We start from the raw sequence: 19,528 nt of genomic DNA on the forward strand, positions 1-19,528 counted from the left end.
CATCATATACAAAGTAGTAGTATGTGCAGAAAAATAAATTAACCACTGGTTGTATGTACATACTATATGTAACACTGTAGAGGATTGTATATATATATATATATATATATATATATATATATATATATATATATGAGAACTGCTTGTCCAATTGTGCTGAAACTAGCTAAGGACATTCTTTCAGACAGATTATGGAGGCAGTCTGTATATTATAAAAAGGACCCCCTGTATACTTACATCCAATCCAGGGGCCCCCTCTGTGCCCTTAAAAAGAAAGAAAGAAACATTACCTTGTCAGAGGTTATAGCTGTGGTTACTCTAAAGCCACTTATGTAGGACTTCATAGCACAGACACAGCAAAATACACTGTAGTAAGACTTGGAACATTTTCCATGAGTAGTTTACAGTTCCTTATCTAAATATGACTGTCATAAAATATATACACCAACTTTTTCGTCTGGTTGGTTTTATGTTACAGCCATAAAACACGCTTGCTTTAACTTTCTTCAGAAAAAAAGGTACTTCTAATTTAGAGTATAGCTTATGTACAGCAGGTCAGCAAATCTACATCAATTAATACTTACAGGTAATCCATATGGTCCTCTAGGCCCAGGTTCACCAGCTGGTCCCCTTTCACCCTTAGAAAACATAATGGAAACAGGCTCAGTTAGAACTTTATACAGAACACTAGGAAGTACAGTAGATTTACAAGCCATCCGTCATTGGATAAGAGGCTGCTTACGTTCCCTGATATTGCTGACTTTTGACGTTTCCAAGAAACAATCCATAAGTTGACTTTTTACAACAGTTTGTTTCTGAATAGTTTTTAAAGTATCTTTGTGGGCATAATGTAAGGGTAATGGCTTATTAAGTAAAATGGATATGTGGAAAAAGTAGTAGTGGTATGTATATGAAGTATGTATTGTTAACTGTTTCTGAAACATTAAACTACAACATTAGATGTGAAGAGAAAGTTAAAGTTTTGTGACTTGGATCTGTATCACACAATATATAAATTAAATACATTAGGCCAGCGCTGCTATAAAGTGTTCCGCTATCATGTTCAGTAATATAATTTGGAGTCTGTAATGCTATAATTCTAACCATTTTCAAGTGTTCCCTATAGTAGTTTATGTTGACAACTCCTCCCTACTCAGAAATGATGCCAATGTTGCTGGAACACCTTCAGAAGGGACAAAGGATGAATTTCCTGTACTTACTCTGTCACCTTTTGGGCCAGCCGGGCCTGAAGGACCTACTGGACCGTCCATACCCTGCGAATTGAACATAGTCCAGTTAATGTTGTTGCATGCTATCTCAAACAGTTCAAATGACTTGTGATACTCCATAATAATATAACTACCTATTACTGGTATATACAGCACTGAGTAACAGAATGTTTACTAAACTTCTACTAATAACAACACATACATCATTTCATCAGGAATAGACAAGCTGTTCCCAGGATATAACCTCCAATAACTTCAAAGTTCAGCTACCATATCACGTGACAATGCCTTGAAAAAACACTGTAGGTCACAATGGTCTATATTTACACTGTGTGGAAAAACTTCAGATAGATCCACCAGTAAGGGGCTGGCTTTTGTGGGCTTAAAACCTGGACTTGAAAAACATTTTCCTAATGGTGACTAATTTTAATAATGCCATCATTTATGACTCCTTGGGGTGTGTATCAAAGTGATCTAAACAGGAGATCATGTAAAATCAATAAAAAGCTACTCCTGAAGTTTTATGCGTTGGGACAAAACTATTAGAGGTGTTTGTTCTCATAAAATGTCAGTGATGGTGGTGTTAAGATATGTCACTGTTCAGATTCACTGAATACATCTATGTTCGTTCTGAAATTTCCCTCTTTATTTGGCAATAACATAATCACACAAAGAGTTTTATCTCCTATGCTTTTGATCTAATCCAGGTATCACTTTCCAATGTTAAATACTTCAAAGAAAGGAGAGAGCAAGCGGTGAGGATGGCATGAAGCGGAGTGCGGAAGGTGAAACGTGAGGAACTCACCCGGGGTCCTGGCTTGCCATCTAAGCCAGACGCTCCCTGTACGGTTATGAGGGTAACATGAGTGAGATGAATATGGGATTAGTACACATTGAAACAATGAAATGGACACAATTATTGACACTGTTATTCAAAAGTGTTTATTGGGATGGGGCACACTATCTTAAAACACACTTAAGGTTTACTGTTAAAATTCCAGTTACAGATACAACATTAAATCTACTGTCATTGTCAATTACATTAGGTTTTACATCACTCCTCAATTCGCACTTATTAAGAGGGCACAAATAAGTATTTTATATGTGTCATGTATTGAGCGGAATACTCTAGTTATATAGTTTTATAGAGTTAGTGGGTGAGAATTTAATAGGTTTTTTAAATCATTGCATTGGGGCATTTACATGCATTAAATGTAAATACAAGGTACCACTTCATAACTACGTTATTTATATATATATATATATATATAAAAAAATAACATTAAGCTATATATTGTTTATCTATATTTTTTAGATTGATTTTATTGGGTTTCAAAGCTCTTTCAGCTCACACAGCAAACATGCAGATGCAAGTAAATGTTAATGCTGTATAGGACTGTCTTAAATAAAAAATAATGGGGGGGATTTGCAAAAGTTCGTAATTGATAACTCCAGTGTTAATGAACAAATCGGTATGTAGCATTGATTTTGGCATTTTCAAGTGGTTGCTATGCCTATTATTAAATTCTAATGTGATTTCCGAACTTATGTTGATTTACGAAATAATGTTAATATGTTAACGAGCAATGCTTCTTTACGACTATTTAAAACAAAATCTGTGTTGATTGTCATAATTTATCAGGAGTTAATTTGCACTTGGAAAATGTATAACAACTAACAACTACAAACACAAACAGCACTTCCAACGTATTTATTTATAGCCTACAATCACACATATTAAAATACAGACAAAAGTAGATGTCAACATAAGAAAATTCCAACCAGGCCTACATAGATGACTCCGAAAAAGACTGTAAAATTCACATTAAAAGAGTTGTATACAATAATCTGTGGCAAAATATCCCCCCAAATGAGTGTAAATGACTAGTGGGGTTTAAATATATTTTTAATCCGTGCAATCCAATTTTTACCAACGCGTCAGTTAATTGCAAATTAATATTTTATATGTGAAGTGTTCTAAATAAATGTACATTCTGGATGACAAAATGCACAATTTAAATGAAGTTTACAAATTATACACAAAATGGATACTCATTATTTTTAATTTCCATTTGGCTGCTGCTCGCTGGTGGGAGAGCTGCCTCCCTGTACTCTTGTAGTTTCCATAACAGCGAATTATGCTTCCATTCATTTTTCTTGATTTCGTTAACATGCATTTTGATTAAAGAGTCCCCCTTATCTAGTCATTGAGACAGGAAGTGATGTACGTGACCTGCGACAAATGAAGCTTTTTAACAAGAAACGTGCTCATTAATGACCTCATCAACTCAATTTGGAAGCATTAATGGATTGATTTTATTAACAAATTTCGTTTGAAAATTACCTGCTACCAAAGTTGTTGTTACTATACCGCGAGTTTGATACAATAACACTGTTTTTTGAAAATCCCCCCCGATGTGTCTAAAGATGCAAAACTTGTACTACGTCTACACATAAGAAATGTATCGTCAGATAAAAGATTATACGGTTAATATTCTTACAAACTTCAATTGTAAGAAGTGCTGGCAAGGCAGGGATGTCATGAGAGTAATAATGTAGACAAATAATAAATGAAAACAAAACAAACAATGGATGGATGTTACTACATTATACAAAGGAAAATATGGCGTGTTACTGAATGAGGTTTAGCACCAGTACAAGGATGGGGGATGGGGGATGGGGTCTTAGTTGCAGAGTAAACCAGAGTTTTGTGGCAGCTGATGAAAATAATAAAATGCATGTGATTGGCATTGAACATCTTTTACTGTACTTACTGGGAGACCAAGGGGTCCTCTGTCACCCTTATGCCCTGGCTCACCCTTCACTCCTTTAAGACCATGCAACCCTGGTTCACCCTAAAGGTAAAAGCAAAGTTCGACCTTGTGTGCTACAGGGACTGTTAAAGTTCAGACAGTTAAGTCATCTTAGGAACCCATTGCATTTTCCAGTACGTGCAATAAAAAAAGGCTATGCCAAGCCACAATAAAATTGTAGGATAGGTTCTTTAAATGTAGGTAAACATAACAGTGGCACTATAGTTTATGAGTTTGATTTTTAATTCAGTCAGTGTTAAACGTTTTGTGTTCATCATCAAACATCTATTTTCTTAGAACGTACTGGAACTATGCAGTGAATTATTTAATTATGTTATTGCAGTACTTTTAAACCATGAAGCTCAGCAGTAAAGCAATGGGTTTATAATTGTTATGTTTATTCTAATTTGTAAAGAAATAAGTGTTTCAGGTTTTTTTTAGCCGCCGAGCTTATATGTTTAAAAGTGACCCATTCACATTAACTTTATGAGTCACAGACAAATGGACTGGTGCATGCAGAATTAATAACAGCAATAAACACAGAGGCTGTAACATAATCCACTGTATTTGTTACTAAAGAATTACCTTGGGTCCAGGTAAGCCATTAGGTCCCTGCAAGAACACAATGCAAAAGGCAAATTAGTAAAAATCACATAACAATCATTTGTGATAACTAGCTGAACCAGGTTCAGAATACACATACCATGCAAAATAGGACAACCCCCCCCCCCCCCCCCCCCAACATTTTAAACTACACACCTGCTACCAGAACCATAATTCAATTACAATTATGTTCATACACCCAACACACACTGGAATTCCAGATTACAGTTTGTTTCCACGAAACACAAGCACCAAACCTTGCAGTTAACCATTTCACCAACAAACTCCACCCTACTGAAGAGGCTGAGGGAACAGTTCCCTCCTCAGTCTCCATCTCATTTGAGACTGCCTATAAAAGGTATAAAAAGGTACCCAGTGGCAATTCTGCCAAACTGCGTGGTGGACAAATAATCAATAATACTCTGGTTGAGATCACCAAAGCAGGCTAGTACATCGACTCCTCACTAAAGCTTGTTCCAGGGTGACAGTAATGAGCTTGCGTGTAGAATTGAACAAACAGTATATCCTCTGCATGCCTAAACACTCACCATTGGGCCTGGTAAGCCGTGGGGCCCTGGAGCTCCAGGAGGACCAATAAGCTGTGTGAAACACATGGAATTATTTAGTGCTTGCTCTTTAACATGCACTGAATAATCATTGCCATCCACCTAAAATGGCTCCCTTTCATGTATGTTGAAAATATGTAAAACAGGTCACTTAACTTTCAGCTACTGAAATGGAAAAAATACTACCAGTCTGTTCCAATTATTCCTTTTCCTATGACTCTCTCATCTGTAGCAGAATTCTGTACACTATTAAAGGATAGTTAGATACTGATAATAAAGAGCATTGTTACTAGCGCTGAATGATACAAGTAACTAAAAAAGACAAACTGAAAAAAAGTCTTCTTGTTGATGATAATATATATATATATATATATATATATATATATATATATATATATATATATATATATATATATATATATATACACACATATACAGTATATACACACACAAACATTTTTGGAGCAATGATGTTCTTATTGTCACAGCATGACCTTTAAGTGAACAGCAATGCTTTCAAGTCAAACAGTACAATATTACTCTATTCCTGTCCATACACCAAGTAACATTTAATGGTGGGTAATGAGTTTTTAGATTTTTTTTTTAATCCATAGCCCCAAAAAGCAACTAAAGGAAAGATCACATCCATCACTTACAGATTGACCTTGAGGACCAGGTAAACCAGAATCTCCCTTTTCTGCTTTCATGCCATTAGCGCCCTGCAAAACAAGTAAACCAGTTTACTTTAAATCATGTCCCACTTAGTTTGTAGCTGAACCCTCTGCCAAGAGCCCAGACATGAACCCAAGAAAACTTTCTGTATCATCATTCTAAACAGCATCTCCAATGCAGGAGACCACACTGGCAGGCTGTGGTGACTAATGGATGCACTTAGACACAATAAAGCAAGTTAGATTTTTTTTTTCAGTGGTTTGATAGATAGAATACAATATTAAGGTGTTATTATCTCCACTGCTCCTTGACTGACATTTACTGTTCCTGTTATCTCATGTACTCACATGTTTTTTTTTTAAACTTTCTTGTGATACAGATATGTAGACCACAACAAAAATGAACTTCTCAAATGCACTTACTGGCAATCCAGGTAGACCTATTTCTCCTTTCTCTCCTGACATGCCCGGGATACCCATGTCACCTTTTGAACCTTTGGGACCCTGAAATTTTAATCACAGAATCATTAGATTTTCAAACATCATCAATAACACTGCATTTGCTTCAATTTTACGTTGATTGAGGGTATCATACCTGCTCGCCATCCAGCCCGGGATTCCCTTGGGCTCCTGTCTCTCCCTGTAATCAAGACAATCACATCATGTGATATGGCCTAATGGTATCAATAATACATTTATCATATAAAGGCCCTGATACAAAGACGGCCGGAGTAGGTTGTGTCAGACCAGAAGCAGGAAATAAAACGACAGAGAGGTGTGGTTTGTTCAACCTTTTTATTTATTGTTTATCATATTTTTTCCAGAGCTGTATACTAAAATATATATATATATATGTATATATACGCACACACACACACACACACACACACACACACACAGACACACACACACATATTTTAATGAAATAATAATATATACAAAATAGGATAATTGTAATAAAAACTTGGTTAGCTGGTATAACTTTTGCAGTTGACCATCTGTGAGTGCCCTCACCTTCTCAATGTTGTCAAATACTACACTGCAATGCCTACACTAACGAGAGTCATGTTGTTTAATTGGTTTCTAACAGCAGTAAGATCTAAAAGCTTCATTCTCCAATGGACAATGACGCTTGATCACCTTTATCCCTTGATGTCCTGGCAGTCCAGGTGGTCCTGGGGGACCCTAGAAACAAAAAAGATATAAATATTCAGATTTCTGTAGTGAATTAGCATAGTACTGTAGACACTGGCTTACAAATGACAGCACACACACAAGACTACACGATTAAGGGAATGCACAACCATGATTTATTGATGAATATTTAATGGATGGAAAGATTGACGGTGAAAGAAAAACAAAACGTACAACAAACAACCCCATTGAAATCATGCATATGCCTGCTTGTCCAAAACAAGTGAAATACAAAAGTTCAGAACAACCCCATGAGTGAATAAGAATGTATTGAATTTAGCCGCCAACCAGCTTGGCTGAGGGGGCTAATTTATAGCTTTTTGGACGAGGCAATTCTGCCTGTTTGTTCTGCTTTGGAAAAGACAAGGGCAGACGAGACAGTGGGTTGGGAATGCACATGCAACAAAATGGTATGTTACTGGGTTATGTTTATGGGTTACTAGTTAATTAGTGATGTGTTGAATGTTATATGCTGTCTATCCAATTTTAAGACACTTTTCCACAAGATTATTTTGTTGACTATGAATAATAAATATAATATACAATTGCTGTGAGTAGCATGCAATAAATGCTGATTTGATTAAATGTTTTAACACTGTGATTATTGGCCAGTGGCCCAGACTAACTCCAGTTCTCAATCCAATCAAGAATTGCTGGATTGATCTGAAAAAGGGGGTGAAAAGAAGACAGTGACCCCTTCAAGTATTGGACAGTTGAAACTGATCTGTTAAGAACAGTGTTAAAATATATCCACCGGACTTGTGCAAAAAGCTTGTACATGCCATGACAAAACTGTCATCTAGAAGCTGTGATGAAGTCAAAGCAGAACATACCAAATTACCAAGTAATTGGATGACACTGAATGACTTATTTTACTAAACATATTATTCTTCATTTACATTTTTGGACTAATGGTAAGAGAAACATGCATGGCCAATGATAATTTAATAAGAAATGTAGTACATTCAGATAAAAAAAGAATTGAAAGAGTATCTAATACTTAGAAGCGCTACTATTTATATCGACACACTGGACCCGTACTGATCCATGTTACAAAGTGCCAATTCTACACAAAATGGCACAGATCTTAATTTGGTTGCTGACGTCTCATATGCTGCTAATTTCCTATCCAGGACAGATGCTTCAGTATGTTTTTGTAAGTACAGTAAACTATGCATTCTGCATACATAATGGAAACATAGAAAGTACCATGCAGTACAAAGGTAAAACACTAAAAACATCACTCATGCAACTTGAGTATGTGAATTACCGTGACAGTTAGAGTGGTAATCCTCTGTTGGCAAAATGTAATAGTGAAAGATAAGATTACAATTTATACATCAATATATCTATCTGTTTTAACATGTCCTATAAAAGCATCCACATAACTGATTTTTTTTATGTATGAACTGAACCATGGACTATTAGATTATTATACTGCTGCATGTAATAAAAACTCCCTTAGATCTGTCTGAGAAAACTCTCGATACAGATCACTCAAATTGTTATTGGTACGTGAGTTGCATGGAATAATAATATATACCTTCTCAATGGGCATAACATTATTTTGTATCTGTTTATTATTCCATGATATGAATCATCAAGTGCATCATTTTTTTTTCATTATAGAAATCCACCTTGCTCATGACTGCTCAGGTAAAATATGTTGATGACTTTATTAAACATGCCAAATATATATTAGTGCAGAAACGGTAAAAAGGGGTAATTAAGGACACGCAATATGGGATATTTAACCGATAATACAGGAAATATTATGCCGATAGAGATGCTAAAATATATATTTTTAGACCAATTTGCACAGGTGGGCATAGGGATTAGTTAGGCCTATGAGTTCTACAAGAAATAATGCTATAGAAACCCCCAATTGTGTACATTCACTGCAGTCCACAACCCACGCAGGGTGAGTGAAGCAGTTATCCAGCCTGTAGAAATCTACCAAGCACTGGCTGTTAACTTGAAACCTGAGGCTAGCTTTACTACTGTAGACACCTAATACCTGATATGCACAGTGAAATTATTTATCTGGAGGTTGCATTTCACATTTAATTATTAAACGTTGAAAGTCAGAGTCCTTTTTTTTATAACTATCATAGTTGGACATTTTTACTTTTTTGCCTATAAATTAAAATATTGCCCCCTTTTTTTTATAAAATAGGACAAATATTTATTTCTGAATGAGGAGAAGCAACACATTTTTAGGGTCTGCCAAGTACCATAGTTTATTAATTTGTTTCTCAAGGCTTTTGATGAAAAATGTGTCGGTCTGATGGGTCATTAGCATTGGTTATTGTACATAACACACTGCATCCTTTCAGACTGATGCACAGCAAGGATTTCAGTACTTTTTTCAGTGGCTGCAGGAGAAGGACAGGTCAAGGTGAAGGCTATCCTTATTTATGTATACCTGCAGTGCTTCGTGGATGTTTCCATTGTAGTCAATTATCTCTGTGGCTCCTTGGTCACCCTTTTGCCCTGGTGGACCCTGTTTTGTAGCATTAAAAGAGCAAGTTATTGCAAAAAAAAATATTATGTGACAATTCGGGTAAAATAAAGACAAACATTTTGTATCTTTTTACCATCTTGTGTCAGTTTTATCATCACGTATCAAAAAATCTAAGCATGTTAGACCTCTAAAGTATAGTATACTGTACAGCTATGGCCAAAAGAGTAGCATCACCCTCTAGAATTAACTCATTTTGCTTCATAAAGTCAAATGAAACCTGCTGAATAAATGTTAACATATTGAATTACATAGCACTTTGTAGTTTTCCATATACATAATGAAAAACTTCTTGAAAAATGTGACATTTTGGAATCTAATATGAAATACTGTACTACTATTATGGCTTCCGGTTGACTTTTGCAATATTTCTTTGATTACACTTAAATAAAAGATCTAAATGCTGTTCATATAGTTTTTTTTTTTTTTAATTATGTCTCAATCCTAAAATTCCATGTTATGCAAAACTTTTGGCCATAGTTGTAGTAGGAGGTATTTTAGGGAGTTGGCTTATGACTCAGTGTTGGTAATTCTCCTATTGTATCATTGTGCTAAGGTTTGGTATACAGTACTGTGCAAAAGTTTTAGGCAGGTGTGAAAAAATGCTGTAAAGTAAGAATGCTTTCAAAAATAGACATGTTAATAGATTATATTTATCAATTAACTAAATGCAAAGTGATTGAACAGAAGAAAAATCTAAATCAAATCCATATTTGGTGTGACCACCCTTTGCCTTCAAAACAGCATCAATTCTTCTAGGTACAATTCTTCTTAATAAACATCAAAATAAAAAAGACGTCAAAAGTAATCAATCAAAAACACCTTTATTATATTAACTGTAAGCGCTTCAGCTTTTTGTAATGTAAACAATTAATAAATTGAAGGACTTTGTCAAAAATGACCATTTTGATGAATCCCACATACAGTGGACTTGCCATCAGTAATGACCCTAATGTAAAGGTCTTTAAATGGTCTCTTGAGCGGTTGGTTGACGCACTGTGTTGATACCCATTAATGAGCAGTAGCTTTGTGTGACTAAGGTCATACTCTAATCCTACTAGGGGGGAACACTGCCCTCAAAAGGCTAAAGGCAGTCATTGACTTTTCTTTCAAAGCAAACATTCCTCACTCTAAGACAGAAAACATACACCAGAGTTCTGATAGCTTAGGCTGCAGTAACTGACCTTTAGTCTTGTCGGTGCCGCAGCAAACTATTTCAATAACTATCAAAACACCGCTTTAGCCTTTGTACTGTAGCTCTGACGTTAAGAAGGGACATTGGGCACGGAATTGATGTGATAAGCAAAGAGCCTGATATGATTATCAACTTACCCTGGGCCCCATGGCTCCTAATTTACCTGTCTCTCCAGAATCACCCTGTAACACAAAAACAAGGGGCAGCTGTCAGACATGGATATTTATTAATATATTAATTAGAGGGTGTGGAGGGGTACACCCTGCCCCTGTGCGTATTTTGTGTTTGTATTATGTATTACTGTAGTATGATTTCAATGTTTGTTGAGCACTATTGTTTTAGGTCTGCAGGGAAGGGTTAACTGCCTTCCCTGCCAAATCACTTCACGTGCAGAATGTTTTTGAACCGGATTAACAAGCAATCAGGCACAGCTGCATAAAAGAGGCAGGGACCTCTCAGTCTAGGTTGGGTTTTCAGGGCGTAACAACGAGAGAGACGCACGACACATGTTTGTTCAGTGTTTGTTTTGTAGCTGTTTTGTCTGTTTGTTTAGTCAACCATGCCTTTTGTTTTGTGCTCAGTGTTTTTGTTGTGTATATTAAACGTTTTTATTTATTATTAAAACGTGCATCAGCACGTCACTCCCAGTACAGTAGCTGTCTCTTCCTGGTCTAACGTCACCAAAGGCATCCATGTGACACAGGGACAGTAAAGTGCAGAGGGAACTTCTCTTGAAAGAAGACGATAAGCTACAAGCTGAAAACAAATACACTTACATAATATTCAACCTTTATTAATATGCTTGTTTTCTTCTTCTATTGATTGATCTGTCAACATTTAAATGTGAAAAAAATAAAAGAAACACACACAATATCATGTTCTTGAAGTACTGGCGCTGAGATGCGTAGGAAGTTAAGATACTTCTAACTCGAGATAACCTGTACATGCACTGATGGCTTCAAATCTCTAGCCAACTGAGAACAATTAATTAGGTACTCAACTACAGGGACTAGAAATCGATCAGACAATTGAAGTAGGAAGCAGCCATAACTTGAACTCATTCTAACACTGCTTTCAGAAACAGCGTTTAACCCTACAATGCATCATGGTTTTGATAAACCTGCTACTTAGCCTTGGAAATTGTTTGTTTAACAACTGAGCAATTATCCACCATTTACCTAAAGCTTTTACACATATATACTGTATATACAGTACTGTTGCTTAATGGAAAACAGCTTTCTATCTGACAGGGTCACTTGTATTTATTAACATATAAGAGAAGCTGGACTCACAAATAGCTGAGGTAAAAGACCAGTAGTGAAAACTGACCTTTGACCCTTTGGGGCCTGTGGCTCCAGCCTCCCCAGGAACCCCCTGCAGCAGGGAGGAGAGGAAAATAAGCAACAGGGAAAGACAGGAAAGAGAAGGGAGGTTTAAAACTACAGACAGGTGATTCAGGAATAGCCTTATGAAAAATAATTACCTGTATATCGTATAACGGGAAATTTTGGCTGGTATTAAATTTGACGGATTTTGAATTGGCGTTTTTCACTTAGCACGTTCACAAAGAAAAATGCCACAGTTTTGTATTTCTACTTTTAATTTCAAAAACATGTTTACTTAATGAAATCTGTCTTCTAAAACAGTATGTCATTTACAATAACTCATTATAGCATCTACAATGTCACTGCAGCAACTTGGATAAGAACAAAGAAGGCCTTCTAAAATATGAGTTACAGCATTATCGTTATATAGTCCTTCATTTTAAGATACCAGTAATTGGAAAAGATTAGTAGCTGCAGTGTACTTTAACAATAGGCATTTGCTAACACTCAGTTTTAGAACGTAGCTCTGGTTCACTAACATAACACAATGGAATGATCACAATATCATTTAGTACTGGTAATTGTAGGACAGTATTGCTACGTGTGAAAACTTTAACAATAAAGTCGAAACAAAAATGCTTTAAATTTAAAACTAGTTAATAGACTATCAGTACTTATTTAACCCCATGTAAAAAAATAACACAAAAACTGCTCAACATAAAAAAGAACAGTCGTACAGGCACCACAGTAGCAGGTGCAGATTACACTGCCTCGGAGTTCCTGATCACATCATAAATTCCAGATTTTCGAAATCCATTGATGTAAATGTCCTGTTATGCTTTTAATGTTTTCAAACAAATTGGCTTCATCACATTGCCATTCTCATATGAACTTTGACATCCGACACATTCTTTCCCTTGACCAGCACTTCTTTAACCTGTGCTGCATACCAGTCTGTGAGAGGCCAGGATCACTCACTGTATGCCACACTCTGATTGGTGGAAGAATTATTGGCGTTCCACTCAAAACCGCCAATAAAGTCAAAATAAATTCCCAGCCAAAATTTCCCATTATACGGTATCTGAAACATACCGCAACACATTTGATTATGTTTCAGATAAAGCTCTAGAATTAATTATTTTTCATCTGAAAAACGAAGTACAGCACATACATAAAAAGGGATATCATGAACATACAAATTTTAGGTTCAGCCTAAACCCTTTCCTACAGAATACTACAATCAGAGGGATTACTTAATTTAGTTTCATGTATGTGCTCTACGTCCTTTGGCAGGCCTGAACAATGATTCAAGGGTCTTATATACATGTAAGTTACAGATAATAGAGGAAAAAGAAAGTAAAGAGCAAAGACTTAGTTATTAAGAAACCTCAGGGACCATGATCAAATACTGATGGCCTTGTAACGATGGGAAGGCTGTTATCTCCTTGTGTACTCAATACGCCCTGTGGTTATTGCTTAAAGTAACTGCAGCTATCAAAATAATTCCATAAATCTTACCTCTTCTGCACTTTCTTTAGCTGCATTGGTCTCAATTGTGCCATTATGAAATAAACACTTGTTATAGCAAACAAGTGTTTTCAATTTAAAACATGATAGTTGTTACTGCTTAGGTTTAAAGGAAGTTTCACAGGAAACATGTTATACTTGTACTTCCTGGACCATTTTACCTTAGCAGTGTCTTCTGGGTCATAGTATGTTACTGGCTGAAAGCTGTGTTGTCCGGTGGTTAAAGGAAAGGGCTTGTAACCAGAAGGTCCCCGGTTCAAATCCCAGCTCACTCACTAACTCACTGTGTGACCTTGAGCAAGTCACTTAACTTCCTTGTGCTCCGTCTTTCGTGACGTTGTAAGTGGCTACAGCTGATGCATAGTTCACACACCCTAGTCTCTGTAAGTCACCTTGAATAAAGGTGCAGCTAAATAAACAAATAATAATAATGTCTGTAACTAGGGGAAGTCACTGATTGCTTATTGATAGAAAAGAAGCAGGTGTGGGGGCAATTTTACCATCCAGGTGAAATGACCAAGCAAGTCCAACACTATCTGAACCAAGATTAGTAACAGATGAGTACCAGACATCATGTACAAGCACTTTAATTATACGACAAGTGGCTCCCCTTCAGGACCTTAAAAAAAGACAGCCCAAAGTGCTTGTCACATAATATCTATAACTACAGGACACATCACCTGTACTTGGAGACTATGATCTCCCTCACTAGAACAACCACTGCCCGTGTGTTGTTCAGTTTGACCAGCATACTGACCTTTGGCCCATGAGGACCGCTTTCTCCTCGCTCCCCTTTCCCAGGTGGGCCAGAGTCTCCCCTTTCTCCCTGGGAATCACACAAGATGTTAGCACAGATGGCATGTGATATCAGATGTTGGAGGTGTCATAAGGAATGAGTTGGGATAAAGATCATTTCACAATGTAACTACCATGGTTATGCTTCATAATTCCAATAACTAATTGTTTTCATTCAATTCCAGAATTACTACTTAGGTTTAGGAGGTTACCTTCCATTGTTATAACTAGGGGTGTGCTGATACTCCTACTTTTACTCACAATTGCCTTTAAGAAGTATTTATCGGCATGTATTGAATAAATCTATCAATTAATGTATTAATTTCAAAACCAGAAAATATGTCCTTCCCTTCCCTTTACAATTGAGTATCAATGTTTTAAAAGACGACTGGATGTGAACTTTCCTCTCATCCGGAAAATGATTACCTGTTAATTAAGGAGGGGGTAAGGAGTTTAAAATGGAAGCTCCCAAGCTACCGCTGTGTGGTGGGAGCGAGATAGGAGGTTGTATGGTCCAGTGGTTAAAGAAAAGAGCTTGTAAACAGGAGGTCCAAACAGGCTCAAATTCCAGCTCAGCCACTGACTCATTGTGTGACCCTGAGCAAGTCATTTAACATCCTTGTGCTCCATCTTTCAGGTGGGACGTTCTTGTGACTCTGCAGCTGATGCATAGTTCACACACCCTAAGTCTCTGTAAGTCGCCTTGGATAAAGACGTCTGCTAAATAAACAAATAATAATAAAGCCAACAGGTATTGTAGGTCCGAGTGGGAAAAAAAAAAATCTGGTAATCTGGTGGTAGCGGCTTGTACAAGAGGGAACCCCGTGACAAATGGTGGTGGCGACGGGAGCTTATTCTTGCCCAAAGGAGAGATCCGAGAAGTTAAGCCGTGGAAATGGATGCCGGAGGAAAGCCGAAGATGTGCAGTGCGACCAGGACAGAGACGGGAGATCAGACACCGGTTGCAGCAGTACACCTGCCAGAGGTGACCAGGAGGCTGGATCACGATACACCTGTCCGAGCAGCAGTGCGTACAGTTCCTACCCTAACAGTGAATCGTGCATCCGAAAGAAGTACTATGGTGGAATTTAGTACTACGATGGAGACACTTATGGAGGCACAGAGAACACAAATTGATCAGCAAAGAAAACAACAGGAGAGAACAGCGCACTGAATGGCTAATGGCGCAGCAAGACAGATGCTGGAAGGCATTGGAAAAACGATTTGATGATGCTAGTGAACTCCATGAAGCGGTGGACAGTAAAGCCGGAAGCCCAGACAAGGACAATACAAATCTCATAAGAGCAAGAATGGAACCTGAGAGTCCGCAGAGGCAGCAAGCTTTTACGCCGAGATATTGGCCAGAGCCAAAGTTAGCTTGGCTATCTAAGGACGATGGACTGATACCTACCTTAGGACCCAGGACAGAGGGAGAAGCCAACGTGAATACCATTCCAGAGGCCCCCCACCAACCCTGAAGCCGTCGTCCAGTAAGTCGCGTGGTATGTGGTGGTAGTGAGTATGTGCCTAAACAACATAAGCCCAGTCAATATAATAGATCGAGTCCTACCAGGGATGTATCCATTGTGTTATAATTGTGGGAAACAGGGCCATCTAGTGGCTCAATGCAGAATGCAGCAAAATAGACCTAGTAATCTGTGTTATGTGCCTAAAGTAACGCATAATGGTATGGTAGCTTATATCACTGAACAAATGTGCGAGGTGTTATTGAATGGTAAACCAGTGCATGCCCTCATAGATACTGGCAGCAGCCAGACCCTGGTAAGGACAGATTTAATTGACAGTGGTGCAATAGGTGAGCCAAGGCTAAATATTAGGTGTGTACATGGTGATGAACGTTCCTCTGCAACTGCAGAGAATTATTTAACTGTGGAACAGCAGCAGTATATTATGACAGTGAGAGTTGTAGAATGTTTGCCATATGATATGCCCATATTGAGTGAGTTGGTGAAAGCTCAGTGTAATGCTGTGGTAGCTCGGAGGCAGGCAAAGCAGAGGCAGGAGGATTGGTCTCAGTTGCCGTTTGTAGAGGTTGATCTGGAGGTAATGCCCAGTAAAGCACGTAAATCTAAAAAGCTCAGACAGCAAGATAAAAATGCAGGGAAGCAGTCAAAATTGGCAGCTGGCTTAATGCTAGGCACTGAATTGACCCAAAATTTTAAACAGCTTCAGGAAGCCGATGAGATCCGATCCACAGGCAAAAGTGTTAATGTAGCAGGTGAAACTTATGTTTTAGAAGGGGGCCTCTTGTATTTCCAGAATGTAAAGGGCAATTGGCTAGTCCTACCTAAGGATTTGCGAAGTAAAGTTTTAGAGTTGGGACATTCTATCCCAATGGCCGGACATATGGGTAGGCAGAAAACACTAATGAGGCTCGGCCGTTGGTTTTGTTGGCTAGGCTTATATTCTGATGTAGTTAAATATTGTCAGAGTTGTCCGGAATGTCAATACACTGCAAATGTGTGCCAGTCTGAGCGTAGCCCATTACTACCACTTCCCATTATTGAGGTACCATTTTCCAGGACAGTCATGGACATAGTGGGGCCGTCAGAAAGAAGTAGATTTATTATTGTGTTTAGTAATTGTGCTTATCCTGAAGCTTCTCCTTTACGCCGCATAAGAGCAAAACCAGTAACAAAGGCGTTGGGTCAGCTAATAGCAAGAGTAGGAATCTCCTCTGAGATTATTATGGAACAGGGTTCAAATTTTATGTCATCATTTATACAGTAAATGTACACATTTCTGAGCATAAAAGGCATACACACTACTCCCTACCACCCAGACAGATGGGTTGGTGGAGAGACTGAATCAAACTCTCAAAATGATGCTCCGTGGGTTTGTCCAAGAAACAGGCTGTGCCGAGGCCTTAGACTGACAATGAAAACCAATTTATGTCCTCGATATGGTAGTACGGCAGTAAAAATGTCAGCGCCCTGGATGAGAGGAACATTCACTTCCAATCATCTTTTAAAACACTCAATGCAGACGTTAACTTTCATTGATGAGTTCTCAATTGTAAAGGTGCGGGAAGGACTGCCTTTCTTGTTTTGAAATTAACACATTAATTAATGATTTATTTAATACCTGCCGATGAATACTTCTTCAAGACAATGACGAGTATGAGCTATAACTGTGTTATTAGATTTATATACATTTGTTTACCTTTGTTCCTGGTAACCCTGGTAACCCAGGCTCACCCTGAGGACCCATAAAACCTGGCTCGCCCTTAAAGAGTTAAAGCATAGAAAGATACATTAAATGAATCAGCTTACAAATAATATATAACAAAACAGACCCTGACCACCATCTTTAATTTCTTTATCTAGTGTAGTAATCCTTTAAACCTGTACAATCATAATGGCCTTTTGGTTTAGCACTCAAGCATCCAAGTTTAGGGCTGAACTAAGAAAATATAATATAGATTTGATGTGGTCATTATATGCTGTCCAGATAAGATGTGCAGATCAAATAGGTATTGTTACATTTGTAAAGGTATGATAGGATGGGAGATGGCTTCTGAAGCAGTTAAGGGAAACTGTGGCCTAGTGGTTGAAGAAGACTCTGGTCAAGTTACTTTGCTTTTGCTACATGTGCCTTGGTATGTGTAACACTTGATTAGAAAGGGTATTTGGCATCACCGTTTGGCCAGATTTAATTGTATAAAGATAGTATGAGAAATAACTGGCCAAAATATTGGACAGATTATTTACTATTGATATATTTCAGACACTTCTTGTTGCTTTAGAAACACAGTTATTTGAAAGCAATAGAATGCAAGCCCTATCCATGAATCATCATGCTAAAAGCAGATCAAGCAAACCAGTATAGCAAACACATCAGAAAATAAATCAAATCACAGCAACCTACAGCAAACTCATTCCGGTTTGCATTATATAAGCTTCGCATGATCTTAGGAAACATTATAATTCACTATTATTAGATTGGTTTTCTGTACCATTTTAAAAATAAATACATATTTTTTAATGTTTTTAAAATTCAATGAATCCAAGTTCTAATAGCAATTACACATTTAAAGCCCCTTTCACACTGGCATGCTCTACCGGGTCAAAACCTACCCGGGTCTGCTCCCGAGTGACGCATCCAGTAAAAGCACTCGCTAGAGTGCAGAATGCACTCTATAGCCTGGACGTCGTTGGTTTGAGTCCAGGCTATTCCACAGCCAACTGTGGACGGGAGCTCCAGGGGTGGGGGGGGGGGGGGGCACTCAATTGGCCGAGCGTCGTCCGGGGGGAGGGAGGGCTAGGTCGGCCAGGGTGTCCTCAGCTCACCGCGCACCAGCGACCCCTGTAGTCTGGCCGGGCGCCTGCGGGCTTGCCTGTAAGCTGCCCAGAGCTGCGTTATCCTCCGACGCTGTAGCTCTGAGGCGGCTGCACGGTGAGTTCGCAGAGTGTAAAGAAGCGGGCGGCTGACGGCACACGCTTCGGAGGACAGCGTGTGTTCATCTTCGCCCCTCCCGAGTCAGCGCAGGGGTGACAGCAGTGAGCTGAGCCTAAAAATAATTGGGCATTTCAAATTGGGGAGAAAATAATAAAAACTAATTGGCAACGACTAAATTAAAAAAACAAACAAAAAAAAAAAAACCTACCCGGGTCAGGACAATGTGTCATGCGGGTCGGCTACGCGATTTCAAACTGCTTTTGATAAAGCAGGATTGGCCTGGGTGACAGAAGTAAGTGCAAAATACGTGTATCAATGCCCCGGAAGCAGCTTGTTACAGACGCTTCCATCCAAGCTACTCTGGATTGTTAATTACAGCAAATGTTTCTACATCACTGCTGCAATCTGGCTCATGCTGTGTCTCAATCAACAAAAACATGGCTAAACAGAATAAATAGAAATGTTCCTTGCGGAAGTGAAACCTTCATGCAGGCGTGGCTGTTTGTTATTGCATCAGATCACGAACGGCCGTCAAGCATTTTGTCTCACTCAGCACGGGTCAAAGCGTGTCAACCCACATCCTGAGGTGAGTCGCTGGGACCCGGGTTTGAGTGCCAGTGTGAAACGGGCTTAAGAGTGTTAAATGTTAAATACTTATACAGATAGAACC

At 38.2% G+C, this 19,528-nt stretch overlaps 1 protein-coding gene across 1 annotated transcript in view; it reads right to left on the reverse strand.

Moving 5' to 3' along the window:
- LOC117421437 (collagen alpha-1(XXV) chain) overlaps positions 1-19,528 on the reverse strand; it is an 88,378-nt gene that overhangs the window by 14,121 nt on the left and 54,729 nt on the right. The window contains exons 15-31 of the mRNA XM_059029363.1: positions 17,623-17,685; positions 14,402-14,470; positions 12,122-12,166; positions 10,930-10,974; positions 9,502-9,579; positions 8,347-8,370; positions 7,023-7,067; positions 6,478-6,522; positions 6,306-6,386; positions 5,868-5,930; positions 5,194-5,244; positions 4,628-4,654; positions 4,004-4,084; positions 2,035-2,070; positions 1,221-1,274; positions 585-638; positions 238-264 (exon numbers count right to left, since the gene is read on the reverse strand). Coding sequence (XP_058885346.1) covers positions 238-264; positions 585-638; positions 1,221-1,274; positions 2,035-2,070; positions 4,004-4,084; positions 4,628-4,654; positions 5,194-5,244; positions 5,868-5,930; positions 6,306-6,386; positions 6,478-6,522; positions 7,023-7,067; positions 8,347-8,370; positions 9,502-9,579; positions 10,930-10,974; positions 12,122-12,166; positions 14,402-14,470; positions 17,623-17,685 — 888 coding nt within the window. The remainder of the gene's footprint in view (positions 1-237; positions 265-584; positions 639-1,220; positions 1,275-2,034; positions 2,071-4,003; positions 4,085-4,627; positions 4,655-5,193; positions 5,245-5,867; positions 5,931-6,305; positions 6,387-6,477; positions 6,523-7,022; positions 7,068-8,346; positions 8,371-9,501; positions 9,580-10,929; positions 10,975-12,121; positions 12,167-14,401; positions 14,471-17,622; positions 17,686-19,528) is intronic.

Source organism: Acipenser ruthenus, chromosome 1 (assembly GCF_902713425.1).
Source record: "Acipenser ruthenus chromosome 1, fAciRut3.2 maternal haplotype, whole genome shotgun sequence".
NCBI lineage: Eukaryota > Metazoa > Chordata > Actinopteri > Acipenseriformes > Acipenseridae > Acipenser > Acipenser ruthenus.